At 47.8% G+C, this 25,769-nt stretch overlaps 1 protein-coding gene across 2 annotated transcripts in view; it reads right to left on the bottom strand.

The window, feature by feature from the left end:
* LDLRAD4 (low density lipoprotein receptor class A domain containing 4) overlaps positions 1 to 25,769 on the bottom strand; it is a 169,436-nt gene that overhangs the window by 132,196 nt on the left and 11,471 nt on the right. For both annotated transcript variants that reach the window (XM_032971019.2, XM_076074026.1), the window contains one exon: positions 1,334 to 1,600. In XM_032971019.2, the coding sequence (XP_032826910.1) occupies positions 1,334 to 1,600 (267 nt within the window). The remainder of the gene's footprint in view (positions 1 to 1,333; positions 1,601 to 25,769) is intronic.

Genomic DNA, 25,769 nt, shown 5'->3' with positions numbered 1-25,769 from the left:
AGACCAGGACGGAGTGGGTTAAGTTGTTAGACCAGGACGGTGTGGGTTAAGGTTTGAGACCAGGATGGTGTGGGTTAAGGTGGAGGCCAGGACGGAGAGGGTTAAGGTGTTAGACCAGGACAGTGTGGGTTAAGGTGTTAGACCAGGACAGTGCAGGTTAAGGCATGAGACCAGGACAGTGTGGGTTAAGGTGTTAGACCAGAACGGTGTGACAACAATGTGTGGTGTTTGCCCAAGGGTGTGCGTTTGTGAAAACAGAGTGGCCTACTGTACGTGAGACAAAGGTGAAGTGGATCAGGCCATGGTGGGCATTGCCAAAATGAATTTTAACAAAAAACTAATTCAAGTAGTTTCTCTAGCTCAGGAGCGGAATGCATGAGCCAGAAGAGAATATGTGCGGGATGGAGACAAGTCATGATTCATGCGCAAAAAGGTTTCTCAATCCGCAAAACACAACATAAATCCCAGAATGTTTTTCATATCAAGATCACAACACCATTCTCGCGCACATTGTACACACGCCTTCGTGACAGCCACAAACCCCAAAAAAGTGAGATTGTAACTTATTCAATCTACGCAGACAAAGGACATGAAGGCAGCTGGGACCAGTATACAGTTGCATACAGTTATCCTGCTGCATACATTAAAAGGATGACTGTCTACTCGAGGGAAGTCTGGTTTGCGGGGTCAGCGTTGGCACGCATGTCGCTGCCAACCTGCACCGACCGGCATGGTAAAGTGCGGTTACGTGAACATATTGGCGATTCGCAAACCCAGTCAGAAATTTTTGCAGGGTGGTGGTGATGCGTCAAAATCAGTTCTCATGATGTCGAAGCAGTGGGAAGAGGAAGGTTATGTGAGCAGCTGAACATGAAGCTTCACAGGCTGTTGCCGTATAGCAGCACCCAGCCTGATGAAGATCGGCTGCGCAGTGTTTTGACTCATGCCCTAGACTTGATCGGGTGGGTTCCTCGATTCAACAGACCCAAATCAACAGTCAATGTTGACTTTTTTTAGCAATTCTCAGTAGACTGAATAAATAAAAACTGGTAAACAGATTTGCTGATTCAAATTTAGATTTGAAACTGTTTAATGAGGGCCAGCGTGTTATGTTGCACCGGTGTACCGTCAATATGTCCAAGTAACCTCCACGACCCACACAGCAGGCTATGTAAGATTTTGTGCCTTGGTAACTTGCTTTTCTAGTTGTTACCACCATCCACTGCTACTTAGTTAGGCACAACTAATCACGATAAAAATACACGATTCGATACTTGTACACGTATCCCTCTATTTACGAAAGTTCGGTTGAAGAAATTTTGCCGGCACTGACCGGGAGGTAGGTACGGCGCGGGCGGGCCGGAGGGAGCGGGCGACGCGTGGACGTGCAGGCCCGGCGGCGGGGGAGCGTGCTGCTGCGGGGCCAGCGGGGCCGCCGCTGGCGCCGCGCGCCCGTGAGCCGCGAGCCGTGTGACGTTGAGGGCCACCAAGTGGCCGGCGGGCGCGCGGATGTGCACCACGCACGACGTGGAGCCTCCTCGCTGCTGCAGCGACGTCACCGCCAGGCGCTCAGCGAGTTCCGCCCACGGGGGCACGCATTCTAGGGGGGGAGGGGGGCGAGAGACAGGGGGGGAACGAACAACACGCTCGTGGGTCAGGGTGCAGCCCCGCGACCGCTCGCTCACAAGCCGCCGCTGTCACGAGAGATTGGCCTCCGCTAGAGGAAGCTCGAGATAGCCCTTCTGGAAGGTATCTCGTACGACGCCTCACGAGACGTGGGATCATCTTTAACGCTTCAACCCCACGGCGTGCAACCTGCCAATCGAGTATGGCGAGCCCATTTTTACCGCCGGGTGGACAGAGGCAGGGCAACATAAGAAACTCGCAGGTTGTTTGCAACTGCCGCGCCTGGCGGTCGAACCGGCGACCTCTGGAATGCGAGTCCAGAGTACGATAACCTTAATAACCGTTACATCACGGCAGCATCTCACATGGGCGGTAGGGGGAACAGAGGTAAGGCACACATACACATGAGTGATTGTTCACACGGGGGTAAAGACGCACACACGGGGATAGAGAACGAGGTAGGGATATATGCATATAAAGGTAGAGACAGATGTACACACAATGGTATAGGAACATGTACACTAAGGTGAAGCGACGTAAATATACACACAAGTGTACAGGAACATATACAGGGACAAATGCATGGACACACAGAGTGTGTACATTATACACAGGAGTACAGAGGCCAACAAAAAGGGACCAACACAAGCACGGGGCAGAGACACAAAGGGTACCAGGAGACACGTGTACAGAGTGCACAGAGATCAGACAATGAGCACATACAGGGGTGGCGCCAGTACAGAAGTGAGCACAGTGGGTCAGGAAGACGTACTCCCATGGGTGCAAAGATGAGTACACAAAGACGTGTACACAAAGACGTGTACACAAAGACGTGTGCACAAATAGCGTACGCAAAGACGTGTACACAAAGACGTGTACACAAAGACACGTACACAAAGACGTGTACAGACACATACACAATGAGGCAGAAACATGGGGCAATGGAGACAGGGGTAAGGATATAGCGATATTGACACACACGGGTGTAAAAAGACACACACAGGGGTATAGACAAAGAGACAGTAGTACAGACACGTACACGCATGCAGCTATATCGAGACACACTCACTCACGTTGACGGACAAGTGGACAACCAAATAGAAGCACAGACACACACACACAGCTAAATTCACCTGAGAGTAACATCACTATCTGCCATCACCTAACCCGGTATAGAATCAATCAGATGAAAATTGCCCCAAATCCAGAACATATGTTCATGTTTGGAATAATTGAACTGGTAAGCAGACCATATGCCTCCAGCAGTTATGCAGCATATTGCTGGGAAATATTAATAACACACGCACACACACTCACTCGTAAACACATGAACACAAAGATGCCCTTGTTGGCATAATAAACAGGGACAAGAGCCATTGGTGAGCACCTATTAAGGCCGGCACAGTGCGCGGTGGGGGAAAGTGGTGAGCACTGCACAGGCCGGGCCGCCTTTGTCTCCCCAGTGCTGATGCTGACCAAACCGCACCCAAGTACAGAAGTTACTACTCTAGGACAGGGCTCAGCAACCAAAACAACGATAAGGTAAAACATTTATTTTCGAATTCGGTAAAAAAGAAACGCTCGATGTTTCAAGAGCCGCCAATGCGACGTGAACACGTGACGATGGTGCTTAAAGTAGTACGTCACGAAGCGTTCCTTAAAGAGAGCCACACGCGGGTTGCCGACCCCTACCCTAGGATCAGTTGACCCAGGAGTGAGTGGCTTCTGGTAGAAAATGCAGATTGCCAAATTTCCACCCAATAAAACCCTTCACGTGAACCAGGTGAGAGAGAACATTTAGACGACTATTTTCTTTCTCTGCTTGGAAAGGGAGATCTCGTGAAAATAGCTGGGCGTGGGCAAAGGGCGAGGAGACGGTGGACTAACACTCGTACAATCGTGGTAACATTCTTGGGGGAGGCAACAACACAGGGATAGCGCTAACTTGTACACACATTTAATAAAGCATCTGCAATTTAAAAAAATACTAAGGCCCACTGAGCTATATTGCTTTTTTTCAGAAGCGATCTAGTCACAAATATTAGCTCAATGAAGTGGCTTATCACGTGGAAATTTACAGCAGACAAATACTCTAAACGCGTGATGTTGATTCTAAATGTGGAAGGGACCCAGAGAAAAATCCACACGACCGCGGGGGGAGAGACACCGCAAACTCCGAATATAAAGCAGGCGTCAGGGTTTAGATCGAATCCACGACTTCCTGCATACAAGGAGAGGGAGGTAACATCTCGCCACCGTGGCACCCCTTACTGCACTCTATGAAACAAAAATTGCGTAAAGCAAGAAAATTAAGGAACCGTATTGTAAGGGTAGATTCAGACATTAACACTGAATCCTAAGAATCCATAAAGTCCTTGTAATGTTTGTCTACACACTGTAGCTCACACATCCGACTCATTGGGGACTGGGATGTAGACAAATATATGAAACGGTCAGATCTTGAACATCGATGGAAAATGACCACGATGCCGTGCAATAAAATAAAGTGCACCGGTTTGCAGGCGGTTAATCGGTTAGCGGGGGACATGCCATGGTAGTTGTTCAAACGGTGCGGGTACAGGAGTGACGCACGTATGAATGTTGAACTTCTTTCGACAAGCACCGAGGTTGCGCGCGCTCCTCCAACGGCTTCGGCAGTGGCTTCAGGGCAGAGTTGCGAACGAACGCACGGAGCACGCAAGCACGTTGACTTCATTCACAATCAGCTGGGAGCTCACGGTGCACGTGGGCTCCCGCACCGTACGGTTTAATACTCAGGCCAATGCGGCTGTCCACTTCCTCGTTCCTAAAAGCAATGTTCATAGCCAGGGTGAAACGCTCTGCGATAATAGAAATCAATGAGGTGATGAAAACAAAATTGTCGATCCATATTAATAGGCATAAAAATGCTTGCTTTATTTTAATTTCATTCGCTGAATCCATTCTCAGAGAAACATTTTATTCCTTGAAAGTCAGAGCTTGACACTCGTGACTGTACAGTCCAACGGGCATCCTGCACCCGACGGAACCTAACTTGCGTACATTTGGTAATTCACGAAATATAATGATACGTGTTCACACAGACACACAGTTCTTCAGCATTTAAAGAGATGCTGCCGTACAAATCCTGTACAGGGAATTTGGAAATGTGGTACAGTGAAGGCAGTGAATCCCACACGAACCACAACACAACTGTAGACACATACACGACCGTAGCCACGCACACACACACACACACAAGTGCGCGGACACTTTCTTAAACACGTAATGTCAACTTAAAGAATGCAAGAGCTCACAGTCGTTGAAAGAATGCCCATTTATTTTTGGTCAAGATTTTTGTTCAACAATATATATTTTTTGGCAGCTTATGTAACAGTACCTCTGATTAGCGCGGCTGGCTACGTACGGTGCGAAAGAAGTTCAACATACATACATGAAACTATTAGACTATCACGGGCTGCAGGATCTTCATGTTTGACAAGTGAGTGATGCTCATCAACCATTGCATCCCTTTAGAGCTAGTTGATGAAAATTCCACATTCCTATGGAAGGGGTCCGTGCATTTGTGCGACATGGACTGTCAACATTCCGAGAGCTGAAACTCATTTTCATCAACCTCACACATGAAATGGGTGAAAACGATCCCTGGCTGGGATTTGAACTTGAAACTTTGACTGTGGATAAATTGCTCTGACCGCAGCAAAAAAACTGGTGGCAACTATTAATAGACATTATTATCATTACGTTCTGAGTCAGTGAATATTTAAATGTTTTCAAATGTTTTTTTAAGAGTAACTAGTCACGACCTTGAATCAGCTGGTACCGAGTGGAAATCGATTAAAAAAAACCTCACAGAATCCATCGAGAACCATTTAAAACGAAAAACTCCGAGAGTGTTCCACTTTCTTGGCCTGACGCACAACAAAACGTCCTAAGGGCCCCATACCATCTGGACAAAAGTAGGGGGGCTGCAGGCTGGCCAGACCTGGATGCCAAGGCCCATGCGGCTTACGAATAAAGTCGAAAGAAAAAAATGAATGAAATAAACTCTCCCACAAAAATAAAAACACGTCAAAATTTGCTGCCTCTGGGAGCTGGAAAGATGATGTGCTTTCCATGAGCCAGAGGAAAGAGTGAGTGGCTGCCAAGGTATGAAGATCTGTAATCCTTCGGGCTGGGGAGACGGCCCACTGCCAGAAAACGGCCGGCAGCAGGGGGGCTGGACGGATGAGGGGGGGGGGGGCGCTAAGCGTGGGATGGAACCCGCTCCTCCTCCTCCCGCGTGACTCCATGGGCTTTGTACCACGCAGCCCTGATCGAGCCCCACGAGAAAATGTGCTTCCCCCCGCACCCCCCCGAAGCCTCAAGCCGTCCTGATATTAAACCGCCGGCTGCACTTTTATTATCGCTTTCATTCCTCCGAAGCAAATCCGCAAGCCGAGCGCGCGCGCACACACAAAAAAAAACACACCGCCGCAGGCAAACAGCGGACACGTTCGCCGCTAGAAAATAACGTTGCCGAAGGAATTGTCAAAAAAATTTGACAAAAGAGAGGGCGACAGCCCGTATCCTCGGCTGACCCCCTCAACGCACGTCTCCCGGAGCTGCTGCCCGCTCCCTCATGCTCTCTCGCTCTGCCAGATCCACCGCCGCATTCGGAGATATCCCCCACGTCAAGAATTAAACTGCTTCGATGGGGGGGGGGGACTGCTGATGCATGGTGACGGCGCCCACAATTATATTGTCTCTTCGAAAGGGCAACGTTCAGGCTTCCATTTCATGTGATCTTGATATGCAACAGTTTCACAGAAACCCAAGTAAACATGAATCTCAGCCGTAATCAATCCTAAATTGATCTTCCAGTGAGTGAAGCGTAGAAATTTTTACAAAAAGGTAATCATGCAAAGGGATAAGTTGGCTTCATGCTCAAACAGGGGGACTTGGAGATTAACATCTTGCAGGTCCACTCAGCCAGAAATGAGCCACAGAACCTCCCTTGGGTCAACAAAACTTAAAGGGAGCACTACAGACATGGCATCCCAGACACGACCTCTGACTGATACCACAACCTGAAATAAGCACCACATTGTAAACTATCATCATCACGGTCAATCCACTGCTGTATGAAAGCATTCCCAAGCCACCACAATATCCTCATGATCCTCCGATGAATAACTGTAGACTTTAAATCCTACGATAATAATAGTTTTTATTTATAAGGATATGTAAATTAGAAGCTATCATAAAAGTATTCAAGTATTACAGTGCATCAAATTAAGTTTAAACTACAAACACACAGATCCCGCATTTGAATGCGAGTTTCCAGTACCGCATGATTAAAATGACCGGCTTCTCAAGCAAAGCTTCTCGGCACAGCTACGAATGACTGCACAAAAAACCCATCACATTACATTTGGTTTTCCACTTAACTTAGCTAAATTGCAGCTCTAAGAATTAAAAACACCGGCTTTACTGCCAGGTGACAAACATTTCTCTTTCACAGGTTGCGTGGGGGAAAAAATGCAGTACTTGTGAAGTGATCTCAAACGTAGTTTTCATGATATATCTTTGCACTCTGCTGACGAGTTCTAAATGGACACTGTCTCATTTTATCGACAGCGACGGCATAATTGGACAAAAATTGGGAGAGAAAAACAATACAAATATTGTATCCAGGAAAATTCGGCGTTAACTTCTAAAACCTCAAATAACCAGGCCATAATTTTTCATAAATGACCCTCCCTTCCTGTACTGCTGGTGATGTCGTGTGAACACAACCCGACAGAGCTGCGCACATTCACAACAAGCACAGGTTTCAGCCACAGTCTCATAAACCCAACTGGCTTACGGCGACAAAAATCTGCACTAAGGCAATCGGACCTGCTCAAGTGCCTCACGATGCTGAGCGCACTCCACGGGATCGAGACACCCTCGACCCAACGCGGGCGCGCACGTGATCCTGTCGTTCACCCCTTACCAGATGACAAAGCCTGTAGGGACAGGTGCTCTAACTCCGCCCAGGCCAGGAAGTCCAAACCTCTGCCATTAGAGAGCGAAACTTGGGGGTAGCCATGACAACTCACCATCGCCACAGCCGTCATGTCGTCACAGCGAACGAGAACTTGCTTCCTGTCTGAGCCTAGTCCGAAAGTAAGAGAGCGCTAGATGCACTGCTCTATCCACGTTCGCCATCTGTCTTGGACGGGTCTGCCATGGAGGTGTGCTCCCCCACCCCCACGTGCTCGCATCGGTGGCGAGGATCAAGTCTGGTGGAGGGTCACCTGGCGGGAGATCCTTCTGCAGATTCCACTGCTTTGCCCGCCAGAGGGGACTCTGCAACTCTTGTGGGGTCAGTTCGGCTTGTTGATCGAGACTGCTGTGATATGGGTCACATTGACACAGTATGTACGTACGTGTTTTTAACTTCACAAAAAGAAGTTCTAAAGAAATGAGTTTTCAATCTAGATTTAAAAGTGCACAGCTCCAGTGGCTTCCTAATATCTGAAGGAAGAGCGTTGCAGATGGTCACAGAAGTACATCTGAAAGCGCACGATGCGGTGACCATCTTTGTTCGATGGCTAGCCAAAAGCCGCTGTGAGGCTGACCGGACTTCACGTGGTGGTCTATGCTCCTTGATGAGATCAGAAAGGTATTGTGGTTCATTTTTGGCAAGCCCACTCTAGTGGTCTTATGTGTAGTCTCGCCCAGGGCACCATCTCCGCAGTGGAGGCCATGTGCCCCAGGAGGACGAGGATGCTCCTTGTCCTGGGGGCAGAAAAGCAGCACCTTCTTGGTACATCCGGACATAGGTTCATCCAGATGTCAGCACCGGGGTGGTTAAGAGTCACCGAGTCGGTTGGAGGACGCACTTGGCTGGGTCGACCACCCAAATGTGGTCCTCAAGGAGTTGAAGGACAGCGTTGGTCCTGCTGGAGTTTGAGACGTGGCGGTGTTCATCCAGACAGGGGTAAATGTGAACACTCTCTCTTTCTCTTATAGATGACACCAACATGGCCGGGATAACCTTGGTGGACGCCCTTGGAGGAGAGGCCAGGCCGAATGGCAGCGCTCGGTGCTTGCAATATTGGCCGAGAGCGCAGAACCGCAGGTAATTGGAAGCACCGCGAGTGCATGGACACATGGAGCAGTGGGTCCACTGATGTCATCCAATCTCCCCATTCCAGAGAGTTCCTCATGGAATGCAGTAACTCAATCTTGCAGCGCCCCTTCTTGAGGAAGTAATTTAGCCTTTGACGGTCCAGAAATGGCCCTGTAGTCTCCAGAGCTTTATTCTGACCATGAAAAAGCACCGTACATAGCCAACTGTGCTAATCGGAGGTGTTGGTAGGCAGCTACATATTGAACGGCTCGAATGTTTAGAAGTTGCGACATTTCCTTGGTGAGAGAGCTCCGAATTCTCCGGCGAAGGCCCATTCCCGGTAGATCTACTTTTCAGATTCCGGAAGTGGAATAGCTGCATTCTTTGCCGATAGACCCTTGGGGAGGTCAGCTCTGACTTGGGTCGGCTGCCTGCGCCTGATACTCAGTGGTGGAAATGGGCCGGAACGCCCCAAAATGCTGTGACGGGAGGGAAAATTTGATCCCGACTGCGTTCCAGATGGAATCAAGGATTAATCTTTTTGTATATATTAGACTCACAAATACAACCGCTAGAGTAATAGAGAGAGCCACAGACACGCTCAGAGAGCCACAGACAAACTCAGCCACACACAGACGCACATAGAAACCCACAGACACACAAAAGAGGCTCACACACGGAGCGAAGCTCTTCCTCCGATTTAGTGGGTGGAATCATTTATGAGTTCCCCCAGTAATTAGTTTCCATTTATAGGCCTGCTGATACTACGCCTCAGCATGCGCAGATCTTGTGGGAACGTCTATTTCTCAGTTCTCTCTTCAACCAACGAATCCCGGTCCAAAGACGATCCTGTCAACAAGGCGCTACATCGCCCATGCAATCTTTTCCCAAATTTTATCTCCGACATCGAGCTTCTCTACTCACGGCCTCCTGCACAAAGGCGCCCAGCTGAAGCTTTTCCAGCGGTTTCACACGAAGGCTTTCGCGACCAAAATTACAATTCTGGCAAAATCGCCTGAGACAGCTGGATGTAATAGCCAGCGAAACATCACGGTACTCGAATTGTAAATGCTGTGGAATTACTTTACAACACACCAGTGGGCTGAACTAGTAACTAATTGGCACGTTTTGTTTACGTGACAAACCTTACTAATTGGCTGTGTCAGGTGATGGTGGGTTAACGACACATTTATATTTACTTGATCTAACCCCCAAAAAAACCCCTTTATCATGACTTGCTTGTCCAAGCTGTATTGCAGGGTTCCGGGGAGATGTACTCATCTGGGGAGACGTACTCATCCCAGCCGACGACATTTTTCTCCGGAGGCTTGACGCTTCCACAGCGAGACGCCAAGTACGCGGCGCTGACCTCTGATTCGCGATAGGGTGTGGACGCACATTGTTGTTGTTGTCTCCAGAGACTGACAATTCTGCTGCATGCAGGGTACGTGGTTGCCTCGGACCAACAACAGCAGGAGGGGGGGGGGTCACTGTTTCACTGTTCCGGGAAAACGCCGGCGCCAGTACCGCCCGAGCAGAGTGCAGTGTCTTTGGCAAAAGCCTCGGCTGTCTGATCAGGACCACTGGGGCCCTCATGACCACCGAGGGCAGGACTGCCCCGGCACTCCGGTGAGGACATACTCGTCTACATGGAATACGCGGTGAAGTCCCTGACGTGGCTGGCGCCGCGGTGGCGAGATGTTAAATACCTCGCCTGGTATACAGGAGGTCGTGGGTTAGATCCCGACTGTGACGCCTGTATATATGGAGTTTGCATGTTCTCCCCGTGGTCGTGTGTATTTTTCTCTGAGTCCTCCGATTTTTCCCTCCACATTTAGAATCAACACGTCTTTAGAGTATTTGTCTATTTTAAATTTCCATTTGATAAGCCACTTCGTTGAGCTATCATTTGTGGCCAGGTTGATTCTGAAAGAGAGCTATACAGCAAAAAAATTGTTATAAATAATAGTTCACAGTAAATAGTTAAATAGTATCTAATCCACGCCTCTTGCCGCACCACCATTACCCATGGCTCTTCAGGCATCAAATGCACTGCCTCAGCGCTCTGTCTTCCCTGTGCCGTGAGGGAAGCGCGTCACGCGGAATGTTTCATGCCCGAGGCAGTGCGAGCACCGTGACCACGGATCTCCTTGCCGCCCTCGACACGTAATTTCGATGCGTGACCGCGGCAATCCGGTGCGCGTGGTCATGTGCTACTGGACAAGGACTGCCATATAAAGCACACCTCCGATTAGCACGGTTGGCTACGTATGGTGCAAAAGAAGTTCAACACACATACATACATATCGCACGCAGCCGTCAGATTAAATAAATAACGGTGCGCGTTGCGCTGCTCAAGCAAGGTTTGTCACTTGTGGGACAACCTTGTACGTCCGACCTACATACGGATTTCAACACTTACTCCTCAAAGACGACTACGTTTAATGTTTTGAGCAAAAGCTCCTGAGGCAAAAACTTAAAAAATACATTGTGCCTTTCCAGTCAATCAAACGTTCCCTGAAAAGGTTAATTTCGTGTTTTAAATAAATAAATTATTCAATGCTTTTTATATTTATGTTCTTTACTTTATTTCTCTCTCCCACCTGAGGACGGTTGCTTGTGTGGCGATCGAAACGTCATGATGTATTATTTTATTTTTTATACCTAAGTGACTTTACCGAAAGAACCAAAGAGTATGGATTCCTGCAGTCACGAAATCTTCAAATCAAGATTGTTATTTTTATGTTGTGAAAAGAGATATAGGTGTATATTTTTAGGTTAGGTACTAGAGTTGTAATGACTGTCCGAAACACATCCATGATTTTTAGTATTAAGCTCACGGGGAAGTCATCCCGAAGTATGAAATTTCGTTTAACGCGTTTTCATTTAAAGAGCGCATCCCTTTCGTAAATCGAGGGATACCCGCATTCATTTGAAATAACCTAACAATGATTAAGGCAGGGCGTTATTGGGAACGCTTGCTGCGCAAAGCGCTGAAGGCTCGTGTGCAGAGCTCTATGGCAGACGGAAATCCTGCCCTACGCTTCCACGCCCACCAGCATCTAGGCTCGCTTGGTGGTCCAGAAACGGGCATCTTGCAGTAGGTTCAGTCGGTGGCTCAAGAATGGCCCCACTTCCAAGAGGCTCGTGGCTCAGGAATGGCCCCACTTCCAAGAGGCTCGTGGCTCAGGAATGGCCCCACTTCCAAGAGGCTCGTGGCTCAGGAATGGCCCCACTTCCAAGAGGCTTGTGGCTCAGGAATGGCCCGACTTGCATGAGGCTCGTGGCTCAGGAATGGCCCCACTTCCATGAGGCTCGAGGCTCAGGAATGGCCCCACTTCCAAGAGGCTCGTGGCTCAGGAATGGCCCCACTTCCAAGAGGCTCGTGGCTCAGGAATGGCCCCACTTCCAAGAGGCTCATGGCTCAGGAATGGCCCCACTTCAAAGAGGCTCGTGACTCAGGAATGGCCCCACTTCCATGAGGCTCGTGGCTCAGGAATGGCCCCACTTCCAGGAGGCTCGTGGCTCAGGAATGGCCCCACTTCCATGAGGCTCGTGGCTCAGGAATGGCCCCACTTCCATGAGGCTCGTGGCTCAGGAATGGCCCTACTTCCAAGAGGCTCGTGGCTCAGGAATGGCCTGACTTGCATGAGGCTCGTGGCTCAGGAATGGCCCCACTTCCAAGAGGCTCGTGGCTCAGGAATGGCCCGACTTGCATGAGGCTCGTGGCTCAGGAATGCCCCGACTTGCATGAGGCTCGGGGGCCCAGGAAGAGCTCCCCGCAGTATTCCAGGATCGACAGTCCCACAGTTCTGATTCATGTCGCCACCACCACCGCCACCGCACTCCGTGAGCCAAGGGAATCGATGGAGCCCACCCCCATGGCCCCCACTCTGCCTCCCCTCCCTGGTTGGAGCGTGTGGCGTGGGAATGATTTTTTTTCAATGTTCTTTTTTCAGTTTAGTTTAGACATTAAATTAGGCTGATTAAAGTTAAAATAGAACTTATTTTTACAAATTTCTACCGCGTTTTTTTGATAGTAGTGACGCTAAGACTTCGGAGACAGCACGTCTCATTTGCGCGCTGACCCAGCAATCTTACCAAGTTTAGCTCTTTTAAAAGCGTGTGGCTCGGATCAAAGAGCAAGCCCCCTGTTTATTCCGGCGCAAGACGAGACCGACTTCTTCATCGGAGCCATAGAACAAGTCACTCGTTTTTATAACACTCGACTCGAAAAGAAAAACTTCTACCCAACTCTAAAAACTAAACTTTTCAGTCCATTAAAACCAGTGAGCATAATCACACTGCTATGCAGATAAGTGGGACTCAAAACACAGACGCATGATGGGTTACAACTGGGGTAAAAGTTTTTTAGCTTCAGAGCTCATCTGTATAGAATAACCTAAATCTATTATAAAAAAAAATTAGAGCAGTGACACGAATTGATATATATTTGGAAATTTTCTGGCATGCATTTTATCACTTTCCAACCAAGGTTTAAAACCGTTATAGGCAACAGAGCAAAATGTAGCAAAGATTTGGCCAAATGTCCGCAGAGCAGAACAAAAAAACCCTCAATTGTCAATTGTAGAAAGGCACGTGGGCCTATCGCGATAACATCCGGTAAAGGCGAGCAGTCAGGCCCAACTTCTCCCCCATTCTGCTTGTTGCTGGGCCTAGCCGGCAAGGGGCTGCCACGGAAGCGGGCGCGGGGCCGTGCCGCCAAGTCTGGCTCACGAACCAAGGCAGCGTCGGCGGCTTCCCAGTGCCGGGTGGCAGCGAGTATGCAGCACGGGCGCCTGCCAAACCCAAACCCAGCAGCTTCCCTGCGCGTGGGCGGCGGTGGGAATGGGGCCCGCTCTCCGCTCCGCTGCATTCTCCGGCGCCTAAAAAAATAAAAGGAACCCTTCGACAGTTCAAGAGCGTCGCAACGCTCGGACCAAAATATACTTTTTTTCATGGGATAGTTGGTTGAAGGATTTTGTTCGAGTTATAAAAGGGTCAAAAACTACTTACAACATTCCCAGGAGTCGTCATGTAAGCGTGTATGCCTGTAGGCATCACGCACTGAAACTGTTTGTGCAGTGGCTATTTGTAACGTATCCTTGAGTAGCAATTTTTTTTACCAATGTGCTTTATCCAGTTTACAATTTCATCATCAGTGTTAACCACTTAAGAAGCACAGGAAACGTCACTTATGAGGATAAAAAATCCTTGCATCACAACTGTGAAGACGTACTTAGCATGACAACAACCACGTGGGCAAACCCTGCTCTGCATATGGTGATGTCATGGTTAACTCGAGCTTAATGGAAGCAAGTTAAAAGATCGATGCCCGAATGCTCAAATGAACATTGGAAGGTACTCTTCTCCATTGATAGTCCTGAGGCATTGGTGGAATATCCACATTCCTATAGCGGTGTTTAGTCTGTCCATAAAAAAGCACTCGTTTTATTAACCCTTAATGGATGATGGGCCGAGACAATCCCTGACCGGTATTTGCTTTAGTCGGTGGTAGTTATTTTGGCTGTGATTCCTGCCACCTTGTTGTGGAAACGATGGCCCGCTTTTCCAGAACATCGGCCCCCTTTTCCACATTTCGTAATTCACGAGGGGGCGATTTTCACGCCAAGGAGTCCACTCCACTGCAAACGGGGAATGGCCCAAGTGAGCGGGGTGACAGCAGGGTTAGGGAAACATCGCGGTGGTGGAAAGTTTCAGCGCGGAAACTTTGAGGATTTGTGTGTGAAATCGCTAGCGGTGTTTGTGCAGCGAGTGCCGAGACAGCGCCGGTGACCCAGTCCACACTCATTAGCGTGCTTGTTTGTTACCTCCATTCCGCAAGTTTGTTGCACAATTTCAGCACTAACTTTCGAGCGCGTTTTAGTTTGCGTAACATGTGCGTGTGTACGTACATTGAACCGCTTCCGCACCGTACGGAACCAAGTGTGCTGATGAAGGTGCGGGGTTATGTGTGTGTGAAATAAAACTAAACTATTGAAAACTATTTTTATATTACCAGGTAAGGCCCACTAAGCTACATAGCTCTTTTTCAGAAGCGACCTGGCTATCACAAATTATAGCTCAACAAAGTGGCTTATCATGTGGGAATTTATAGCAGCCAAATAATCTAAACGCATGTTTATAAATGTTTAGGGAAAAACTGGAGGACCCCGATAAAAATCCACACAACCACGGAGAGAACATGCAAACTTCAAATATACAGCAGGCGTCAGGGTCGGGATCGAACCCACGACCTCCTGTATGACTGACGAGGTAGTTAACATCTCTCCAACGTGGCGCCGAAATGGCTGGATAGAGGAACACACACACGTGTGTGAAGATATGGACCCTACATAGAGCCGTACACGCGACGGACACAAGTCCCAGGACTCAGCAGTGGGCGTTGGCAGGCAGCAACGCTATGCTACGGACCCAGCAGCCTGAGTTCGATTCCTGCCATGACAATAATCAGTTGTAAATGTTCAAATTCCTACGTAGGCCAACCCAGCCTTATATAAATATATGCCTGGTGCGGTGTGCACATATCAGTATACATCTGTAATCTAGCGCTTTGGAGGGAAGGGCTGGTGGATCGCCATGAGATAAGGAATTGTGGATTTTTGGTTGGTGCATTATCATCATCAGATGTAGGAGGAGCATTTTGATCATCATCGAAAACAATTCATTCTCAATCATCCAGATAATGCTCATCACCGTCATCAATTTTATTCTGTACCTAGGAGGGCAAAAACACACACACATCAGCACATGTGTACATGCGTGTGTGTACATGCGTGCGTACGTGCGTGTGTGCATGCATGTGTGGGGAATGGTGGTGTAGCGGTTAGCGCGCTACGCTACAAACCTGGCGACCCGTGTTCGATTCCCGCTCACAGCCAACACCAGTGACACTTATCTGAACCGGTCCTGGGCCTCCCCAAAGTCAACTCAGCCTCATATGAGTATCCGGTGTGGTATGTAAACATCGTCACTGGGGAGACAAAGGCGGCCAGGCGTGGTGTTGGCCACCCACCCCCTCGTGTGCCATGCCGGCCTTTAAAGGTGTTCCTAACAGCACTTGCCTCAACAGTCTGTTAAGGCTATATGGGGGATATTTGTCCTTATTTTTGTTTTGTGTGCATGCATGTGCGTTAGATTGGGAGCGGTGGTGTAGGGATTAGCGTGCTGTGCTGCAAACCCGGCAACCCTAGTTCAATTCCCACTCACAGCCAACAGCTGTGATGAATATCTGAACCAGTTATGGGCCTCCCCTATGTCCACTCAATCTCAAATGAGAACCTGGTGCGATGTGTAAACATCACCAATAGGTAGACAAAAGTGGTATGGCAAGGTGCTGGCTATCTACAGTGAGGGAAAAAAAGTATTTGATCCCCTGCTGATTTTGTACGTTTGCCCACTGACAAAGAAATTATCAGTCTATAATTTTAATGGTAGGTTTATTTGAACAGTGAGAGACAGAATAACAACAACAAAATCCAGAAAAACGCATGTCAAAAATGTTATAAATTGATTTGCATTTTAATGTGGGAAATAAGTATTTGACCCCTCTGCAAAACATGACTTAGTACATGGTGGCAAAACCCTTGTTGGCAATTACAGAGGTCAGACGTTTCTCGTAGTTGGCCACCAGGTTTGCACACATCTCAGGAGGGATTTTGTCCCACTCCTCTTTGCAGATCTTCTCCAAGTCATTAAGGTTTCGAGGCTGACGTTTGGCAACTCGAACATTCAGCTCCCTCTACAGATTTTCCATGCGATTAAGGTCTGGAGACTGGCTAGGCCACTCCAGGACCTTAATGTGCTTCTTCTTGAGCCACTCCTTTGTTGCCTTGGCCGTGTGTTTTGGGTCGTTGTCATGCTGGAATACCCATCCACGACCCATTTCAATGCCCTGGCTGAGGGTAGGAGGTTCTCACCCAAGATTTGACGGTACATGACCCCGTCCATCGTCCCTTTGATGTGGTGAAGTTGTCCTGTCCCCTTAGCAGAAAAACACCCCCAAAGCATAATGTTTCCACCTCCATGTTTGACGGTGGGGATGGTGTTCTTGGGGTCATAAGCAGCATTCCTCCTCCTCCAAACACGGCGAGTTGAGTTGATGCCAAAGAGCTCCATTTTGGTCTCATCTGACCACAACACTTTCACCCAGTTGTCCTCTGAATCATTCAGATGTTCATTGGCAAACTTCAGGCGGGCATGTATATGTGCTTTCTTGAGCAGGGGGACCTTGCGGGCATTGCAGGATTTCAGTCCTTCACGCCGTAGTGTGTTACCAATTGTTTTCTTGGTGGCTATGGTCCCAGCTGCCTTGAGATCATTGACAAGATCCTCCAGTGTAGTTCTGGGCTGATTCCTCACCGTTCTCATGATTATTGCAACTCCACGAGGTGAGATCTTGCATGGACCCAGGCCGAGGGAGATTGACAGTTCTTTTGTGTTTCTTCCATTTGCGAAAAATCGCACCAACTCATGTCACCGTCTCACCAAGCTGCTTGGCAATGGTCTTGTAGCCCATTCTAGCCTTGTGTAGGTCTACAATCTTGTCCCTGACATCCTTGGAGAGCTCTTTGGTCTTGGTCATGGTGGAGAGTTTGGAATCTGATTGATTGATTGCTTCTGTGGACAGATGCCTTTTATACAGGTAACAAGCTGAGATTAGGAGCACTCCCTTTAAGAGTGTGCTCCTAATCTCAGCTCGTTACCTGTATAAAATACACCTGGGAGCCAGAAATCTTTCTGATTGAGAGGGGGTCAAATACTTATTTCCCTCATTAAAATGCAAATCAATTTATAACATTTTTCACATGCGTTTTTCGGGATTTTTTGTTGTTGTTATTCTGTCTCTCACTGTTCAAATATACCTACCATTAAAATTATAGACTGATCATTTCTTTATCAGTGGGCAAAAGTACAAAATCAGCAGGGGATCAAATACTTATTTCCCTCACTGTATCAACCCCCCCCCCCCCCGTTTGCCGTGCTGGCCTTATAGTCTATTGCTAGCTATATGAGAGAATCTGTCTAAGTTTTGTGTGAGATGGACGGCGCCTGATTGGTTGGCCTGGGGTGCCGGTGGGGCAAGCGTGACGGTATCAGCGATTATGGCACAACTCGCCACCGCACTCCCTCCGCTGCCGATTGGCTGTGCGGTGTTTGTACGGAATGGAGGGCGCAATATATTCTGCCTGGTGATTTGGTCAAACAAAAACTCGCATGTAAATTCTGCGAAATGCTTTCGCTGAATTTACGTCCATGGCCGGAATTCTTGAAAAGCCTGAAACCAAATTCAACATGAATCAGGCCCAGAAATGTATAACCACAGGGACACCGGGTCAGAATTTTAGTCGTCAAAATGGGATAAATTAAAGTTAATAGCAGAGCTGTTCTGCTGGCTATAAAGCGGAGATACTATGAATTCAAGAAGCGTGCAACACAATATTCAACGCACACCCGTGCGTGAGCACAATAGGAGGCGTGTGTTGTCGTCCGTCTGGGCGCATTCTTTCTCAAGCTCTGATCTAAACCCACTCTGTCAAGGTCACCATATCACCTAATAACTTAATAAAACTAGAGTGCTAACATGTTTGCCTTACACGATGAAATGTAGCCAGATAATCGGTGTGCCAACAGGGTATGTCAGCTTTGGCAAATCCTGACAACTGTCTGGGCGGCTTCGAATGCTCGGCCCACCCACCCACAGCCTCCCTCTCCCCCCCCAGCTCTCCCCGTATAAAAACACCCATCCATATCCACAGCACACAGCTACAACAGTCTATAATGCACGCATCAGCAAAACCTTTAATTTGGGGTTAAATCATTAGACAGGGTGAGCGTTCGGTGCCTTCCGACGTTGCAATTTGTCTCAAGGTGCTGTCGTGAGGAGGGCGGGTGGAAGGAAGGCTGCATATTAACTCGCTCGTGCGTTCGCGCATCGACCTCCGAGGGAATCCACGGCTTCTCACGGCGCACAGCAGTGAGCTGGTCTGCAACTACTCATGGCGCCACTCGAGGTGCACGATTGGCAGAGCGCCGGGAAAGTTACGAGGCCTTCTTGTCGCCGATGCTGCGGCGACGTGGCGAGGCAATCGAAGGCACACTCCCTGACGAGCGGCTCGGGCTTGGAAATGACTCGGTGCCATTGCAACCGATGCAAAATAAAAATCGGAAGCGGGTAACTAAAAAGTAGTTCCGCAATGCCTGCCAACGCATCATAGCGAGAGTCGATGAAGCCCCAGTGTGGACTTTTGCAAGCGCTCCCTGACAAACTCCCGAGCTTCAACTCAGATCAGCCCGTCCCCTCCACTCGCACATCGATCTAGCGAGGTGTATTCGCTGGATTCCGTTGTCAGTGGAAAGCATGTCTCTGCACACTGCATTTTGGTGCCCGTGAGCAAACCCGTTACCGGTTTAAAATATTCATCCTTCACTTTTGATTTCGACTGTAAAACGTTCGAACATTTACACTTTCTCTACATGCGCCGCGCTGGTAAAAAAAAAAAATTTGTAAATTATGCAATCTTGAGCCCCAAAATCTTGACAATGCACAGACTCACAGAGGGGATTAATCGATGGTCTGTGGTCTATGACGAGACACCCAACGTCGCGTGTGTGCTCGGGGGATCATGTCAGTGCAATGCACTCTGAGAGGTTGCCCAACGGCAGTCTACCACATGAACCCCGGGGGGGGAGCTGCACTCTAGTAATTCTAAAAAACGTGTTCCTCTGACCATGTGGATGTTGGCTCCATCACAGAGTTGTGTGTCTCAACCACCAGACTGGGGGAGTTGGTGGGAGACCGCCAGTCGTTCTGAGAAACAGCACAAGTTTTATTGCCGTGTCACAACGCTTGACAGCGCCAGCCCGGTTCAGTGTTGGTGTCGCTCCTCAACTGACGCCAGAGCGGTCATGTGACCGTCTTTTACAGTGGCGCGTACAACTTTACACTTTCCCGAACAGTAGATTAGCCGTGTGCCTTTTGATTAAATCATGGGAGATAATGCGGATATCCCCCGCAAGTCCCGCAGAAATGTGCTTTGGATCACGTCAAAAGCAATGTCTCCACGTTGAAACGAACGCGGGGCAGTGTGTATAAAAAATAAAAGACTTACAGTGAGGGAAAAAAGTATTTGATCCCCTGCTGATTTTGTACGTTTGCCCACTGACAAAGAAATGATCAGTCTATAATTTTAATGGTAGGTTTATTTGAACAGTGAGAGACAGAATAACAACAAAAATCCAGAAAAACGCACGTAAAAAAATGTTATAAATTGATTTGCATTTTAATGAGGGAAATAAGTACTTGACCCCTCTGCAAAACATGACTTAGTACTTGGTGGCAAAACCCTTGTTGGCAATCGCAGATTTCCAACAAGAGTAGTTGGACCACCAGGTTTGTCCCAGTCCTCTTTGCAGATCTTCTCCAAGTCATTAAGGTTTCGAGGCTGATGTTGGCAACTCGAACCTTCAGCTCCCTCCACAGATTTTTTTATGGGATTAAGGTCTGGAGACTGGCTAGGCCACTCCAGGACCTTAATGTGCTTTTTCTTGAGCCACTCCTTTGTTGCCTTGGTCGTGTGTTTTTGGTCATTGTCATGCTGGAATACCCATCCACGACCCATTTTCAATGCCCTGGCTGAGGGAAGGAGGTACTCACCCAAGATTTGACGTCCATCGTCCCTTTGATGCGGTGAAGTTGTCCTGTCCCCTTAGCAGAAAAACACCCCCAAAGCATGTTTCCACCTCCATGTTTGACGGTGGGGATGGTGTTCTTGGGGTCATAGGCAGTATTCCTCCTCCTCCAAACACGGCGAGTTGAGTTGATGCCAAAGAGCTCCATTTTGGTCTCATCTGACCACAACACTTTCACCCAGTTGTCCTCTGAATCATTCAGATGTTCATTTGCAAACTTCAGACGGGCATGTATGTGCTTTCATGAGCAGGGGAACCTTGCGGGCGCTGCAGAATTTCAGTCCTTCACGGCGTAATGTGTTACCAATTGTTTTCTTGGTGACTATGGTCCCAGCTGCCTTGAGATCATTGACAAGATCCTCCAGTGTAGTTCTGGGCTGATTTCTCACCGTTCTCATGATTTTTGCAACTCCACGAGGTGAGATCTTGCATGGAGCCCCAGGCCGAGGGAGGATGACAGTTAATTTGTGTTTATTTCATGTGCGAATAATCGCACCAACTGTTGTCACCTTCTCACCAAGTTGCTTGGCAATGGTCTTGTAGCCCATTCCAGCCTTGTGTAGGTCTACAATCTTGTCCCTGACATCCTTGGAGAGCTCTTTGGTCTTGGCCATGGTGGAGAGTTTGGAATCTCATTGATTGATTGCTTCTGTGGACAGGTGTCTTTTATACAGGTAACAAGCTGAGATTAGGAGCACTCACTTTAAGAGTGTGCTCCTAATCTCAGCTCGATACCTGTATAAAAGACACTTGGGACCCACAAATCTTTCTGATTGAGAGGGGGTCAAATACTTATTTCCTTCATTAAAATGCAAATCAATTTATAAAATTTTTGACATGCGTTTTTCTGGATTATTTTGTTGTTATTCTGTCTCTCACTGTTCAAATAAACCTACCATTAAAATTATAGACTGAACATTTCTTTGCCAGTGGGCAAAGGTACAAAATCAGCAGGGGATCAAATACTTTTTTCCCTCACTGTATATTTTACCAGATAAGGCCTTACTGAGCTATATCACTCTTTTTCAGAAGCGACCTGTCCACAAATGATAGCTCAACGAAGTTGCTTATCATGTTGAAATTTATAGCAGCGGCCAAATACTCGCATGTTTCTAAATGTGAAGGGAAAAACCGGAGGACCCAAAGAAAAATCTACGCGACCACGCAGAGAACAGGCGTTAGTGTCAGCATCAGAACGCATGACCTCCTGTATACCGGGCGAGGTAGTTAACATCTCGCCACCGTGGCACCACCGGTATCTCCACTCGCGTCTCCCACGAGCCAGTGGTGAAAATTCCACATTGCTATGGTCAGGGCCCAGTCTCTCTCTAAGGCAACTGGTGTTGACTTCCCCCCGGAGCGGTACTTATTTTATCAATGCAGGTGGCATAATGGGCCGACACAATTCGCAACAACCCGAACTCACGACCTTCCAAAAATGTGAGTGGAGTGCTCTAAGCCACAATGCGGCGTGTGGGTATATTTAAAAAAAATACTTTTCAATGGAAAAAAAAAATCCTCACCCATTTTGGAGCCAAAGTAGTATCGCGATGTGGAATATCAACAGTGGCTGTCCCAACAGTGAGTCCTGGTTCTTGAATGTGTACAGCCGAAAGTTGGCTCTGCACCAGCCAACACTCATTTAAGAAAGGAGACGCTTTTTTGACTTGACTACGAACACCAGCTGGGACTTTCCTTTCTGTTGCCGTCAGAATGTTAATGATGGGGCTCTTTAGACAAGAGACGAACATTATCATCGAGACCCTGAGCCCTCCTGTTCTACCAGTGGGTATGCCTGCCACCTTGCTAGGACAATACCAATCATAGAGCAATTGCTTGCATGTGATTACACTGTCTGGGAAACACAATGTGATTTGTGAGCAGCGAAGAAAATTAAGGTTTCCTGGGCTATTCAAAGAATAAACTTTTATATAATTGCACAACATGATTTGATTTTGCACGCAGAAAAAAGCACCAATGGACGAATTTGATCATGAAATAAATCCCTTCAACACAAGCTGAAAGTACAAGTAAATTGTGGATGTGAGTTACACGTCGAGCACTGGAGACGTAACGTCAGCGCGAACACCGTCGAAAATGGCCGCTCAGAGCGTGAGAAATCCGTCTGTTCTGAGAACTGGTCACCATCTCTTCATGGGGAACAGACATGCAAGCTTTGAACGCAACTTTACTAAAATGAACCACCACGACCTCATTTTCCACCGTTTGCAAATTCATTATTTTATACCTAAAAAGGAAAACCATTGTGTTAATTACTGCAAAGTCTGCACCTTATTTTAAGCAGTGAGACTTCATGCCCTTGTGGCAAGAATAAAGAGTGAAACTAAACTATGAACTAAACTATTTTATTTTACCGGGCAAGGCCCACTAAGCTATACAGTATAGCTCTTTTTCAGAAGCTACCTGGCCACAAATGATAGCTCAACGAACTGGCTTATCACGTGGAAATGTATAGCAGCCAAACTCTATATGCTATGTTTATTCTAAATGTGGAGGGAAAAACCGGAGGACCCAAAGAAAAATTCACAAGACCATGGGGAGATAAACATGCAAACTCCAAATATACAGATGTCAGGGTCGGGATAAAACCCATGACCTGTATACCAGGCGAGGGAGTTAACATTGCCTAGCCACCGTTGCTTGCAGCGAGACTTGATGCTGGCATCAACGGCAGCATTGGCGCTAATCAAAGGCAGACTCGTCGCGAAACCAGCAGTGTTAGCACAAACTGACTACCGAAAACAGTCTGTCCTGAGCAGGGAAAATCCACTGGTGTAATTGAATGAATGGGGCACCCAGTGGGTCTGGGACGACAATGTTCCCAAAGTTAGCTTTTTACGTTTACTATGTATAGAAGAACTTTGCTATATATTCCTGCGATCTGTAAGTATTGATGTCCCAATGCTGCGGAAGATAATTTTCAAGGGTCCACCAAGGGGTGAATACACCTCTTTATGTCCTCTTACATTCATAGCTGCACATACAAAGTATGGTGGCCTAAACACATTCATTGCGCTGCACAGGCAGACGTTGACTTACGAACGCCCAACTTACAAAGATCCGCACTTACAAACCAGCATCCATGACATATATTTTTTTAACATCGACTTACAAACGCGAACTCGCACTTGCGAACCGAACCACTTAACTATTTTGTTCAGCGGAGCGATCCTCCATGAGATGGAAGGAGTCACAGAATCCCGCTGGGAGTGAGTATTTGTGTTTAGAGTATTTGGCTGCTATTAATTTCCACGTTATAAACCACCTAGTTGGGCTATCATTTGTGGCCAGGTCACTTCTGAAAAATAGCCATATAGCTCAGTGGGCCTCACCTGCCAAAATAACGATAGTTTGTGCATATGTCCATGCACGAACGTGTGTGTGAAAGTGAGTGCACGTGTGTGTGTGTGCATGCTCCTGTGTGTGTGTGCGTGCTCCTGTGTGTGTGGAGCGCGGTAGTGCAATGGTTAGCGGGCTGCGTTACCAACCCGATGACCTGTGTTAGATTCCCGCTCATAACCAATACCAGTGACAATTATCTGAATGGGTCCTGGGCCTCCCCGAGGTCGGCTCATCCTTAAATGAGTACCTGGTGCGGTGTGTAAACATTGCCACTAGGGAGGCAAATGCGGCCGGGCGTGGTGCTGGGTCTATTGGCCATCCACCCCCTCGTGTACTGTAGCGGCCTTCATAGGCGCTGCTCACTAACAGCACTTGCCCCAACAGCCTGTTAAGGCTACATGGGGGATCTTTATGTGTGTGTGCAATTGTGGTGACTGACAAATAAGCCAGCATAAGGACTCAAGGTAATAAAAAAACATTTTTTTTAGTTATGTTACTTTATTTTATGTTTTAGTTTATTTAAAATACAGTATTTATTACAAATGTACAATGTTTTTTACATTTTTATGAGTTTAACGCATGGCCTTCACCAATCAAATAATGTCTCACGGTAACATGATGCTTTAGCGGTATTCAATATTACTGTCATTAATATCAATAAATCCCAGTTTAAAATACAAACATCCCCAAACAGAACGGACACTGCTGATTTATGCTGCCAGTCTTTAGGCAGTGAGAGACATTCCACATATATTTTTTAGAAATGAGTCTGTCCACAGGACAAGCACTGCGGACCTCCCGGCAAGTGGTGGTACAGCTTCATCAGGTGGAGGGAAGATATTCTCTGGGGTTAGAACTCACAACTTTGCATTTGTGAGCCTTGCTGCTCTACAAACTGAGCTCTGACCTTGACATATATTGAGGCCAGAATTCTTCAAACCATATTTTCTGGCGAGCCTGATAATTAATAAAACTAGCGTGTGCTGGTGGGCCACGTGGCACTATATGCCGCGTGTACACACCTTACAATGTCATTATGACATCCGAACGTGTGTGTAGATGTGACCACAAATCTGGCTCTCTATTCTCACGTCAGGTTGGAGCACATCATCTAGGTTACAGGCCTATCAACATGGCCGAGCGTTAAGCCTTCACACGTGAGGATCTTACACCCGGAGAGCAAGTTTCCTCTAACAAGGGATTGGTCAAACATCCCGAGCAGGACTGTATTGCTAAAGCCTTGAGACCCAGTTATCTTTTCCTGTATAAATAAATGAAAAAATATTTATAGACTGAGGTTGCCCAGTTAAAAGGTGCCGTGCAACATCTCAGCAGGGGACCCAATCCAGCAGTGGAACTGAGAAGGGAGTTAGTGTTGATGCACACTACGGTATCAGGCCAGGCCTGTCGAGACACGACTCTGTGTGCCAAGGAGGCAGAGCCGTGACATGCGCAGCAGCATTAGGATCAGAAGCGCCGCCCGCACCGCCCGGCTAAAAAAAACCACACACACAGGGCAGCACAGACACAACGCAACCATTTACACAACAGCAGCAGCAGCAGCCACTGCACAACAATGGCAGCCGCTGCCAACGCGAGACGTGGCCCAACCCACGGCAAACAGCACATGTACCAACAACAAATACATAGTAAATTGGAACGCGCAAGATACCTTGGTGTCACTTGCATAACGGGCGAGGGGTTTGGGTGGAAGGGTAAAGGGAGGCGGTAGATGACAGGGGTGGAGGGGTGGGGAAGGTTGAACATGTGCCCGCGCCTCTGAGGCAGGTGGAGGTGTAAAACGGAGTGTTCATTAACACAAGCTGCAAACGAACCAACAAAAACCATCCCGCACCGAAGTTTTCCCTTTACTGTATTTGCTTTCAAGTTGATGGGCCAAGCGTTCGGGAAGCCAGTCTGCTCATTGAAACAGAGTAACGTTGTGCAAGTACACAAATCGCGATACGTT

The sequence above is a fragment of the Petromyzon marinus genome, chromosome 45 (assembly GCF_048934315.1).
Source record: "Petromyzon marinus isolate PM22_M1 ecotype Great Lakes invasive population chromosome 45, UKy_Petmar_22M1.pri1.0, whole genome shotgun sequence".
Classification (NCBI taxonomy): Eukaryota; Metazoa; Chordata; class Hyperoartia; order Petromyzontiformes; family Petromyzontidae; genus Petromyzon; species Petromyzon marinus.
The sequence above is the reverse complement of the archived record's forward strand: the minus strand, read 5'-3'. Positions and strand labels throughout refer to the sequence as shown.